Here is a 13,317-nt window from a genome sequence, read left to right as displayed (position 1 = left end):
GGCCTCCACAACAGACATCATGTTTGAGAATCAGGTGTTTAACAATCACCTTGAGCTACTACTGAAAAAGGTGTGAGCAAAATCTAAATAAATAATAATAATAATCAGACTTACTATTTTTAAGTACAATTTTTTTAAAAACACTAATTAAGTTGAAACCTAGGAGCATTTAAAAACTTTTATTTTTGTGTCTACATCAAAAGAAAAAAAATGGCATGTGGGAACTTGCTCTTTTTGTTTTGTAGATTGCAGTAGTATTTTATAAAAATGCATTTATCTTTTTTTATTACTACTATTTCACAGAAAGATATTGAATATTGAGGGTTGGGCTTCCTTCATGCACATTCTGTCCAGAGTCAGTCTAAATGTGCCAACATCATCCAGTGTAGCACACTATTAGCCATCAAGTTAATACAAAGTTAATTATGTTCAATGTAAAATAAATCTGTTGGTCCAGGCTGCTTGCTATGTGAATATTCCATCACTGTTTCATTATTGCTACCAAATATTACATATTAATGGTATTTGCTTTAAACTTTGTTTTAATTCATTTATCCAGTCCTTACATGCACATGGTTTTGCTTTTTAAACCCAAAGATGAATCCTAAGGTTGGTTGAACAATTTTATAAACTGTGTTGTTTCTGACTTTATTTGTTTTGGACTGCTTTGGATCCTTTTGACCTGTACATCTACTGTCTGGAATTTTGGAAGATATAAATGAGAAAATAAAAATTAAGTTTTAGATGTACTCTGTAGAAGTTGTTGTTTACTTTTGCAATGTGTGTATGGATGCCTGTTCTAGTGTATGCATGTGATAATATTTGAATAACTGTCTATGCTTATGGCTATGATTTCTGAACATGCAGCATCATTAAAGGACAGACTTGTAGATGCCCAGTTGAGTATATATGCTAATCTCAACTTTGTTAAATATTTCAGACATATCCAACTACTTGCTCCCATGATATAACTGAATTCTATTAGTCTGTCTTACTGTATTTTCAAATGTAATCCACATTGAATCAGAGTTTGCTTGGGACAATGTGTGATATAAATGTAAAAAATATATATATTTTATCCTCCACCTTTTTAAAGACACTGCCTATCCAGCTGGTGTCATGAATACAGGGATGGTGAGCCCTTGGACTGCAGCCAGGCTGCAGCAGACAAGTCCTCTGAGAAGGTACAAAGCAGAGGCGAGCCAGACACTGAATCCAGACAGGACACAAGACATAGCAATAGACAGTGCACACTCAAGGCAGGGTAGAAAGAGAGCCTGGCTAAAGCAAAAACCAGGAGCGGAACTTGACCAAAGCAGGAACCAGGAACAAAGGAAGGATACTCATATGGGCCGCAAGGCCGAACTGGAACCCACACGTATCAGAGGGAAGGGAAAAGAAACAGAACAGAATCCCCTGAGTAGATACTACCCAAGCAGTGCACACATTCAGCACAAAACAGAGCCACAAACAGGAGGTCAAAAGACCCTACACCCAAGCACAAAGAGACTGAAGGGGAAACCACACAGAGATAGGTCTGTGCTTAAAACCACAGCTATGCGGACAAATAGTCCTAATTAATTCAAACAGGAATCACACAGAGAGGTAGCTCAGGGCTGAGCTAGTAGTCCCAGCAAACCGGAAGAGCAGACCACTCGTGCCACACAGAGAGGCAGCTCAAGGCTGAGCTAGTAGACACAGCTAAACAGAAGAACCACCCACTCACATTCAAAAAGATACCAAACAGAGAGGACACTCAGGACTGATCTAGTAGCCACAGCTAAATGGAAGAAAAACCCTCTCGTGCCACGCAGAAAGGCCGATCAGTGCTGCGCTAGTAGTCACAGCTACACAGAAGAGCAACCCACTCAAACACAAACAAAAACCAAACAGAGAGGACGCTCAGGGCTTTGCTAGTTGCCACATCTAAATGGAAGAACAACCCACTCGTGCCACACAGAAAGGCTGCTCAGAGCTGCGCTAGTAGTCACAGCTAAACAGAAGAGCAACTCACTCAGGCTCAAACAGAAACCTCACAGAGAGGACTCAAACAGAAAGCATACAGAGAAGTAACTCAAGACAGGGCCACATGGCCATTCTAAGGAAAAGGGAAAACACACAAAAAGCAACTCAAGGCAAGGCCACAGAGTCAAATAACAGACACTAGAGAGAAAGGGGGAAAAAAGCAGGCAAAGGCTGCTTTTACATACACAAGTCAGATAAGGAGCAGAGCTCACAAGAGTCAAGTAACAAACACAGGAGACAAAGGGTTAAAGTAAGCAAAAGGGAAAGGCTGCTTCTATACACAAGTCAGCAAAGGAGCAGTGTTCACAAGCCTGGTAATAGACACTGCAGACAAAGGGTAAAAGCAGACTAAAGGAAAAGACTGCTTCTAAATATATGTCAGAAGGAAGCGGAGCTCACAAGAGCCAAAAACAAACACTACAGACAAAGGGTTAAAGCAGGCAAAAGGGGAAACAAAGAAAGAATGTTCTTACCAGAATTCAGCCAGCACCCATAACCGGGCTGAGAAAGGGAAGGCAGGCAGAGAGAGAGCAGACAGAGCTGCACAGAAACAAAATAATCAAGAACGAGGCTGGCTTCTACAGACTCTCAGAACCAACACAGACAAGAACCACACAGATACAGAAAGAGTACAGGCTGTGCATGAAAGCAAAATTACTGAAAAGTAGTCCTTTCAGGTACAAACAAGAACCACACCCATAGGGAAACAGAACAGGGCTTTGCTAGAGAGCATAGCTAACTGGAAAGTAATCCGTTCAGTTTCAAACCAGAAGCACACAGCTAACAAGACGACCAGTTTCCTCAGAATCAAACACAGTTACAACTATAACAAGAAAAGGGAAATAGACCTGTTGCAAAGGCAACCCAGGAAAGTTTCCTGGGTCCTTATAAAGGAGATGGCTGATGATGTCACACTGGGCAATGGGGCTTGGAAGCAGAGAGACCAAAGCGAGGCTTGGCTAGGAGGAACATCAACAGCAGGAAAAGAGTCTGGAGGGGGTCACAGAGCCGGATACAGAGAATCAGAAGGTCTGGACATAAAGATACGGCCACAGCCTTGACAGCTGGATGGTGATGGTATAAGGAAAGCAAGCTTGGTCCAGTGAAGACTAACTCAAAATAACCTGTTCCTTAGTTGGGCTCTAGTATTACCATATTTAAAATACAACCATACCATGCTTCTTTGGTTATGTTCCACTAGTAAGTTAAACTCCTGTCAGCTGAAGCCTTTCTTCAGTACTGTTCTCTGCGCATTGCTTGCCCTGCTTCCCCTCACGTCGCGTGCATGCTTGGTTACAGTGAAACCCCTTAATGCGTTTGTACAGTAGCCTATTTCCTCATGTTAGTCATGCTTAACAGGGCCCCTATGTTGTTAGGATACATACATCCACCATTCCCCATACATACATTCCCCAAATATGCCACTCCAGTATTTGATCTTCTCATTACACCTTCCCAATCATTTGGCTACATAGGCATTACAATCAACTTTTGATTAACATTTCAAGAACAGATTTCAGATGTTCTAAAAAAGGGTTATGCTTCCCTACACCAAATAAGATATCTTCATAGCATCCTTGAATTTTTGTCTCACATACCCATATTCATACTCTTCTTTTTTTCAGAGTTGATTATTGCAATTCTATCTATGCCAGTCTAACTCTTTCACAGCTTAAAAGGCTTCAAACATTGCAAAACTTTGTTTAGAGCACGTAGGTTTGACCATGTTAAGCCCCTTCTGATCCAGTTACACTGCCCCCCCCCCATCTCTTTTCAGATCTCCTTCAAAACAGTGGTGTAGCCACAGGTGGGCTTGGGTGGGCCAGGGCCCACCCATTTATGGCTCAGGCCCACCCAACAGTAGCACATGTTTAGTGGTAACTGGTGGGAATCCCAAGGTCTGCCAGCTGAAGATTTCCCCCTGATGGTAACGAAAATGCTACTCTCCACAACACCGGCACCTGCGCATGCTGTTTTCAGTGCATGCCTGCTGCCAAGGTGGAAAGAAGCGTGTTCCCACCAGCTGAGAAAATGTTTTTTTTTTTTTAGGGGGGGGACACTTGGTGCCCACCCAATTCTTGCCTAGGCCCACCCAAAATCTGTTGTCTGGCTACGCCCCTGCTTCAAAATACAGTACTATGTCTCACACATAAACCCCCAGAATCTATGTGAGGCATCCAAATTTGGGCATGGTTATAGGACGGGCCTGGGTGGGTCAGGGGCTCTTCAAAAAGTTGGACACAGTGTTATAGAATAATGGGGTTCTACACCCAATTGGGTGCCAGGGTTTATACCAGGTTTCAGCAGGTGTAAGTCTAAGCCCTGCTCTGTAAAGGGCATGTAACCTTTATAGACTAGTGCTTAGTGCCAATCATTTTTGGTGCCAATTTTTGAGCGCCACTTATAAAATTTCCCTCAAACCGTATTATTTAGGTCACCCGCCATATCTGTCTTCATTAACCATTCCCTACACACTCCTTAAGATCTTTGGATTCATACTGACAGGTTCTCCCCAATCCAAAAACAGACTCACTATGAATCCACCCAACAATCTTTCTTCTTTTTTCCAGCCCTGAAGTTGTGGAACTATCTCCCACTCTTCATTTGTAGTGAACAATCAAACAAGAAATTTAAAGCCCTCATGAAAATCCAGTTCTTTGGCATTGCTTATGGTGGACTGGCGGAATGCTAGGACCCAGCGGGTTGCTGGACATCCAACATGCCAGGCACATAGCCAGACCTCAATTTTAGTGGGGGGCTGAGCTCAAAGTGGGGAGGGGCACATTTTGCTCCACCTCCCCGCTGCTCTCTACCCCTCGTCGCAGGGGTCCCCAAGCCCTGCCAGCAGAAGTCTTCCTCCAGCGTTGTTCGCCACCACCCTGCCTGCCCTGCTTCCCCCTGCAGCGCACATACTCGGTTTTAATGAAATTGAGCATGTGCAAAGTCTCAGGCATGCTCAGTTACACTAAAACCGAACATGTGTGCAGGGAGGTGGAGAAGCAGGGCAGACAGGGTGGTGGCGAACAGCACTGGAGGAAGACTTCTGCTGGCGGGGCATGGGGATCTTCACCAGCCAAACCAACAGACCTTGGTGGGGCCTGAATCCAATTTGAACATGCGGTGTATGTTTCTCCTTTGTTAGACTGTGAATGTAGCTCTCCTATTACCATGGAGTTCTTTTCTTATTATAATTTTATTATGTACACTGCTGTGATCTGTTCACCAAGGTTTTAAATAAACATAAATGTAACCAGTGCATTTTTTTTCTAGCGAAATAGGTGCCGGTACTCAAATGCTAGGCCACCCTTCAGGGGTGAGGTGATCACTTAGGGACCCACCCCACAGTAGCCAGGCCCCTACAACCACTTACAGAATCTATGACAAGGCAGAATTGGTGTGTAGAGCCTGAGTTCTTTCATTAAAGCTTGGGGACCATAGATCAATTTTAGCAGACAATGGAAAAGGTGCCGGTACTCAGTACCCCCAAGTACCCCATCAAAAAAAGCCCTGAATGTAACACTCATATACACACTCATGTGCCCCCCCATGCATTCCCCTCATAGATATATTCTCATACAACCCCCCCCCCCCAATGCACAAAACGTCTTTTACTCTCCCTCCACCCAGAAAGTCTCGCTTCCTCCACCTTTCCCACAAACACTCTCCACCTCCCAATTTCTTCTTATTGCTACTGTCCTGCATCATTCACTCTGTACCCCCCAGCCCCCTTTCTTCCTCACAACAGCCAGCCACTACCCAGCCAGTATATGTTAATCACATAATGAGATGATATTCAGACTCAATATGCACTGGTACTTTGTATGTGAAAATCATCTTTATTTGTGTGGGCTAACAAATAGGCCTAGAGAGTGCAAATCAGGCCGCCTACAGATAATTTGCCTCTGCATGTCTAACCATGAGGCTATGCTTTCAGGTGACAGTCATGGAAGAAAAACTGAAACTGGCTGACGTCAAGACAAGTGAATCTGAGAACGCTTTGTACAAGAAATACCAGGAACTGACCAGTGTTGTGCAGGAGAAAGAGGATGTGATTCGGAAGCTGGAAGCTCAGCTGGAGAGACAGGTAAAGATGAACCTGCACAGACAGGCTCTTATGCAGTGAATAATACACGTATTCCAAAGTGCTTTCTCTATTTGTTTGCCAAAATTCCGATCTATTTTAATACTTTTGCAATAATGTAATAATTATATGGAGCACGCTGGTAATACCACAGCTGCACATTTAATTTGAATCATAGACGATAAAGTTTTGTGATTTGAAACTTAGTACAGTTTAGTAAAAGGTCCCCTTGGTTTATAATATTGTACTACTACTAATCATTTCTATAGCGCTACTAGACTTAAAGCTGCACTATAGTAATGCAGGTACTTTTTCTGTCCCTTGAGGGCTCACAATCTAAGCTTTTGAACCTGGGGCAAGGAGGGTTAAGTGACTTGCCGATCCTCACAAGGAGGTCCAGTGGGATTCAAACCTAAGTTGTCAGGATCGAAGCCCACTGCACTAACCATTAGGCCATCATGAATATAACATTTATCTAGGGAAGCTAAGTTATCAAAACAAGTGCATCATGTTCACACTAGGAAAAAATGCCCGTTTCTGAGCGGAATGAAATGGGCGCTAGCAAGGGGCCCCCTCCCTCCATCCCTCGGAGCTACTCGCCTTGTTCGCTGTGGCGTTTCCGTTTCGGCCCTCGTTGAGTGTCATAGCTCCGCCCTCGATGTCATGATGTTTTGACGCGAGGGCGGTGCAGACACTCCAGTGCACACCGGATATCTCGGGCGCCTCAACTTCCGTGGAGGCTTCAGAACGTTGGGGTTGCTTTTTATATAGAGAGATAACTAACTGTCTTGCCAGTACTTGTTAGAGATGTGCACAGAAAATAATTTTGTCTGATTTTCATTTCATTTAGGCAGTGGCTTAGCAAGGGCGGGGCGGTGGGGGCGGTCTGCCCCAGGTGAACGCTGCTGAAGGGTGCAGAGAGCAGCGTCGTGCCTGTCGGCTTCGCTGGTTCCCTGCTTCCTCTGCTCCGGAACAGGTTATTTCCTGTTCCGGGGCAGAGGGAGCAGGGAGCCAGTGGAGCAGACAGGCGCGCGGCTGCTCTCTGCACCCTCCAGCAGCCAAGAATGCACCCGGGGGGGGGCTTGGTGCGCCGGGTAGCAGGGTGTCATTGTGCCGGGGGGGGGGTGTCGTGCTGCACCCTGGGGGGATGGACGCCGCTGCACCCGGGGGGGGGGGGGGTTACACAGTGGCGATCCGCCCCGGGTGGCTGCCGACCTAGAATTGCCACTGCATTTAGGGCTTTTTTTTTTTTTTTTTTATTACATTTTTAAACCAATCATAATATCCATTTTAAAATGATATTACACAAAACATTCACTATTATATATAACAAAGGAAAAAGAAAAGAGCCCCCACAAATCAATTCTTTCTATCGACCACATAACTTAGGTAAACAATCCAAGATTTAGAAAAAGAGAGAAAAAAAAAAAAAAAAAAGGAAACAAATGTTCCATCATTAAATCAAGACTTGTATCATGCCTGGAGGGTTAGCTCAAAGCTGCCATACAGTGTTACATTATGGTCCTAAACTCGCACAGAAATATCCTCTCTACTTACTAGGAAATTTTCCAATTGTTTGGGATCAAAAAACTGATATTGTTTTGTCTGAAATATTATTCTGCAAATACAGGGAAACTTCAAAAGGAAATTAGCCCCGAGAGCTATAGCTCTGGGACGCAAAGAAAGAAACATTTTACGTCTCTGTTGCGTTTCCCTTGATAAGTCTGGAAAGACTCTTATTTTTGAACCCATAAACATAGCATCTAAATGACTCAAGGATAATTTTAACACAGCGTTCCTATCCATTTCCAATGCAAATGTAACTAACAAAGTAGTTCTTTGTGTAATCACTTCTAGTGATGATTCTAGGAAGCCTGTCAAATTCATTGCACCCTGAGGATTCAAATTATCTGATGTTTTACCAGTAACTTGTAAGTAAAAAGCACGTGTAATTGGCGGCAATGAATTGTCAGGCATTCCCAGAATATCAACTAGATATTTCTTTACCATTTGGACTGGTGAAATCAGTGGTGATCTAGGAAAGTTTATGAATCGTAAATTAAGTCTTTTAGATTGGTTTTCCAGAAACTCCATGCGCCTTGAGGCAAAGTTCTTTTCTTTAATCAGAGTTTGCTCCACCAATTCCATTTTCCCCAGTTTTTCAGAGAGAACTTTTATCTCAGCGGCTTGGGTTTCATTAATTTGTATCTGTGCTAAAGCTGACTCTGCCAAGACTTTAATTGTCTCAGTATTTTTTGATATAGAAGTTTGTAATGCAGAGAAGGTTGTAGAGTTCAGGTCCCAAAGTGACTCTAATGTCACTACAGCCGGTTTTTCAATTTTCCCCAATATAATACCTGGAAGAGGTGCTTTTGTAGCTTGTTCCAAGATACTCACAGTTCCAGACATTGCTGTAGAAACCGATATTGTCTCTTGTCCACTCAAACTACCAGCGTTTGTCCCGGTTACCAGCAAGTTCCCTCCCTGAACACTCCATTGTCCACATGGGGTTGAAGATGCAGGACTTGCCTGGAAACTTTCTCTTCCTGGTTGGGGGGGCGCTGCACGTAACACAGGGCTTAAGGAAGCCCCGTTTACACTGTCGGCCGACGTCGATGCGTTGGCTCCAGCAGCAGGAGCAAAAACCTTCTCCAAGCCGGGTACAACTGCAAACCGCTCCAACGTCGTCTGTAGAAGCTGCGGTGTCCCGCCAGGGACCGAGGGAACTTCCCTGACTTTTCCCCTTCTCTTTCCCATCGCAAGGACGGGTAAGACGCTTTCAACGGAGTTCGTTAGGACGAGAAAAGCAGGTACACCCGCCGACACAAATCACACCGTCGCCATCTTGGATCGCATTTAGGGCTTTTTATCCCGATTTTCATTGATGTTTTTGTAGTTTGTATTCCACTTTTTAAAAGCTTTTAAACTCATGTTAAAACTTTTTAAAGTGCAGAAACCCACTGTGTGTGTGCATTAAATTGATTTTATCCTTCAAGTGTCCTTTTTACTAAGCTGTGGTAAAAGTTGGCCTTAGAGCGCCCTTACATGGTTCTTTCCTGCACACTAAGGCCATTTTTTACTGCAGCAGTAAAATGGCCAGTTTTCAATTACTTAAATTAATGACCATGCACTGATGTTGCCATTAGCGTGCAGCCATTAACAACAGCTAGCATGTGAACACTTACTGCCACCCATTTTGTAGGCATTAAGGGCTCACGTGGTAATCCTGCACGGTAATGTAGGTGCACTAACTGATTAGCGCAGAAATCGACCTCTCTGCCCTCCAACACACCCCCTTTAGTGCACGGTTTGTGCATGCTGATGTCAGACTTATCGCAGGATGCCTGAGTGCGTCCTACAGTAAGCCCTTTTAATCTGCATTAGGCATGTGTTAGTGCTTAACGCAGCATAGTAAATGGGCCCCTAAATGAACTGAATGCATGCTAAGCAATGCCCAGTATATAAGATGCACACCCAAATAATAACAATACCCAATGCTGAAAACTCACTTCTATACAGGGTCGGCCCAAGGAAAGATGCTCCTGAGGCGGAGCTAACGTGCCTCCCCCCCCCCCCCCCCCCCCCCCCCCACGGGCCAAAATGTCGCCTCCCCGGGCGTTTTACCTCATCACGGTGATGTTCCAAACCCAGCAGCGATTCCCATACGCTGCCCTGCTGCCACTGGCACCTGCCTCTTCCCTTTACTGCTGCCGCCTCTCTGAATTCCGAAATCCAAGTGAGGACAGCATGTCAAGGAGTAGGCTGTGATCAACAGTATCAAAGGCAGCAGAAAGATCGAGAAGTTGCCGCCCAACTGCCAATATTCAGCGGCACTAAAGCAGGGAGTGGGCCAGTCAGGGGCGGGCCAGGGGGCGGCACTGGGGAGGAGCCGGGGCTTATGCAAGTGCCAGCTATATTCAGCTAAGGCCCGCATAACTGAAGTGGATGAATTTAGGACAGCTCAAAAGCTGTCCTAAATTCACCAGCTTATTTTGTGCTGGCCCCTGCTGTCCCCTCAAGCTTTAATTCCTCCCTCACCAGTGGCACAGTCTCAGCTTGTTCTGCCTCCAACCCACCCCCATAGCACAATCTCAGTTTTCTGTGTCCCCCCTAGTCCTCATGACACATTCTCAGCTTTTGCTGCCCCCCTCCCAAAACCCCAGAGCACACTTTCACTTTGCCTTGTTGCTTTGCTCCACTCCTCCCCATGGCACATTCAGCTTGCTCTGCTCCCCCCCCCCCCACCTTCCCTATGGCACAATCACCTTGCTCTGCCCCCCCTTCCTCCGTGCCCATGGTGCAGTCACCTTGCTCTGCCCTCCTCCACCCTCCCCGTGACATACTCATCTGGCATCAGCTACTCTCACTGCACTTCGGGTCACTTCCTCCTCCTCCTCTGCCAACTTAGATCCAACTGTGTATGTTAACCTTGTGGTTAACATAAACAAGTTGCTTAGCTACAGGGGGGCCTTGGGGGCCTGCCCCCCTAAATTTAGATTCAGGCCCCTCCAAATTTGCAACACTATCTGCTGGATTGGCTGGTGGGGATCCCCAACTCCACCAATGGAAGAGGTCTTCTACCTGTGTCCTGCAGTTTCCCTGAGCAGCCATCACCATGTGCTGGGCCTTTCCTCCCCATGCATGTTTGGTTTTCACAAACTTGAGCATGCGCAGGGGAGCAAATCTCTCAAACCGAGCATGTGCTCAGGGGTCACAGGGGCAAATAGTGGCAGGGGATAGGGCAAAGAGATGGGAGTGGGAAAATTTTGTACCCCTACCTGCCTCCACCCCAATCTGCAGCAGTGGCACTCCCTTGACAACAGTCCCCTGGGCAGCAGCCCCCTACCATCCTCACTGCCCCACCTCCCAGCCAGGATAGGTCCCTACCCTGGGGCCTACCTGACCTCCCCGGTAGTCCAGCAGGGCATCAGAGCTGGAGCGAACCCCCTTTGCTCCTGCTCCTAGTGGCAGCTTCTTCAAAATGGCTGCTGCAACCTTAAGTACCATGAGCTGCCATAAGAGATCACAGCAGCCATTTTGATGAAGTTGCCACTAAGGGCAGGAGCGAGGGGGCTTCACTCCTACCCCCAACTCCCCACTGGACCACCATGGAACTTAAATAAGTCCCAGAGGGTCCTATCCTGACTGGGAGGTGGGGGGGGTGAAAAGTGGGATGCTGCCTGGGAGGGGCTTTTGTTGGGAGGATGCTGCCGGGGGGGGGGGGGCTGTTGTAGGGGGCCTACTGCCGGGGGGGCAGGAAACCGCAGCTGCACATTGGGGGAGGGGGTGGGAAGGGGAAAGACTTTTTTTTTTTAATGTGGGTCCCAGCCCGATAGTCAGCTGGGCATGCAAAACTTATTATGCAGGCCTCGGCTGAATATCGGCCGGGCCAGCATAAGCTCTGGTAGCCAGCCCACCCTCTTTTAGCCCCAGATATTCAGTGCCAGTGCCCGGACATGGCCCAGCACTGAATATTGAGGGCTAAACTAGCAGGTGATGGTAAGATTTAAAAAAAAAAACACTCGTCTCGCTTCCAAATGGGATATTGGGAGGGCAGCCTTCAAGGAGATTAATGACAACCCATCAATGAACTTAAAGGTGGGCAGGAAATCAGGTTTGCTTAGAAAGGGTTTGTAATTAAGTCCTCAGTCTGTTCATCCTTGCTATACACTCTAGTAGTAGATAAATTAATTAACAGACAGACCACACTGGCACTCTGAGGAGACCTCACTTAGGAATGATTGGTAGAGATGAATGTGGTGCAGATGTATTATTCCTTGTAAGAGCACCTAGGAAACAAGCACTCCATGGCTTCATCATAGAAGTAGTATCTTCTTCCTTGATGAGAACTAAAGGGAAGTGGTTGCTACACAGCAGAAATGAGTATGGAAATGGTCAGGTCCCAACAAAAAATATCACCCCAAAAGGTGTTTTAAAGACAAGCAGATATTACCGTCATATAATACATGTAGACCACTTTGGTTGTACCACAGAAAGGGGGTATGTCAAATCCATGACCATATTCCATATATTGACCCTATTGCTCCTGTAAGACTGGTCTGTGTCACACATTGCTTAGTAGTACCTAGTCACTGGCAGTGGCGTATTTATTCAAGGTGCGTGTGTTGTATATGTACCCCTTGTCAGAAGCGGCCCCCCCTGTCCATACCTTAAAATCGTCTTTGCACGGGCAGTGGTAGCGGCACTCTGGCTGCCTGCGGCCTGCACAGGGACTTACTACTACTACTACTTAACATTTCTAAAGCGCTACTAGGGTTACACAGCGCTGTACAATTTAACATAGAAGGACAGCCCCTGCTCAAGGAGCTTACAATCTAAAGGACAAATGTACAGACAATCAAATAGGGGCAGTCTAGATTTCATGAATAGGTATAAAGGTTAAGTGCCGAAAGCAACATTGAAGAGGTGGGCTTTGAGCAAGGATTTGAAGATGGGCAGGGAGGGGGCTTGGCGTAAGGGCTCAGGAAGTTTATTCCAAGCATAGGGTGAGGCGAGGCAGAAAGGACGGAGCCTGGAGTTGGCGATGGTGGAGAAGGGTACTGAGAGGAGGGATTTGTCCTGTGAGCGGAGGTTACGGGTGGGAACGTAAGGGGAGATGAGGGTAGAGAGGTAATGAGGGGCTGCAGACTGAGTGCATTTGTAGGTAAGAAGGAGAAGCTTGAACTGTATGCGGTATCTGATCGGAAGCCAGTGAAGTGACCTGAGGAGAGAGGTGATATGAGTATATCGGTTCAGGCGGAATATAAGACGTGCAGCAGAGTTCTGAATGGATTGAAGGGGAGATAGATGGTTAAGTGGGAGGCCAGTGAGGAGTAGGTTGCAGTAGTCAAGGCGAGAGGTAATGAGAGAGTGGATAAGAGTTCGGGTGGTGTGCTCAGAGAGGAAAGGGCGAATTTTGCTGATGTTAAAGAGAAAGAAGCGACATGTCTTGGCTATCTGCTGGATATGCGCAGAGAAGGAAAGGGAGGAGTTGAAGATGACTCCGAGGTTGCGGGCAGATGAGACGGGGAGGATGAAGGTGTTATCAAGTGAGACAGAGAGTGGAGGAAGAGGAGAAGTGGGTTTTGGTGGAAAGACAATAAGCTCGGTCTTGGCCATGTTCAGTTTCAGGTGGCGGTTGGACATCCATGCAGCAATGTCTGATAAGCAGGCTGATACTTTGGCCTGGGTCTCCGCAGTGATGTCTGGTG

General features: G+C 46.2%; 1 protein-coding gene across 1 annotated transcript in view; it reads left to right on the top strand.

Annotated features, from left to right (window-relative positions):
• PLEKHH1 (pleckstrin homology, MyTH4 and FERM domain containing H1) overlaps window positions 1-13,317 on the top strand; it is a 274,731-nt gene that overhangs the window by 127,500 nt on the left and 133,914 nt on the right. Inside the window, exon 4 of the mRNA XM_030215194.1 lies at window positions 5,960-6,109. Coding sequence (XP_030071054.1) covers window positions 5,960-6,109 — 150 coding nt within the window. The remainder of the gene's footprint in view (window positions 1-5,959; window positions 6,110-13,317) is intronic.

This window comes from Microcaecilia unicolor, chromosome 9 (genome assembly GCF_901765095.1).
Source record: "Microcaecilia unicolor chromosome 9, aMicUni1.1, whole genome shotgun sequence".
Classification (NCBI taxonomy): Eukaryota; Metazoa; Chordata; class Amphibia; order Gymnophiona; family Siphonopidae; genus Microcaecilia; species Microcaecilia unicolor.
This window is presented reverse-complemented; position numbering and strand designations above follow the sequence as displayed.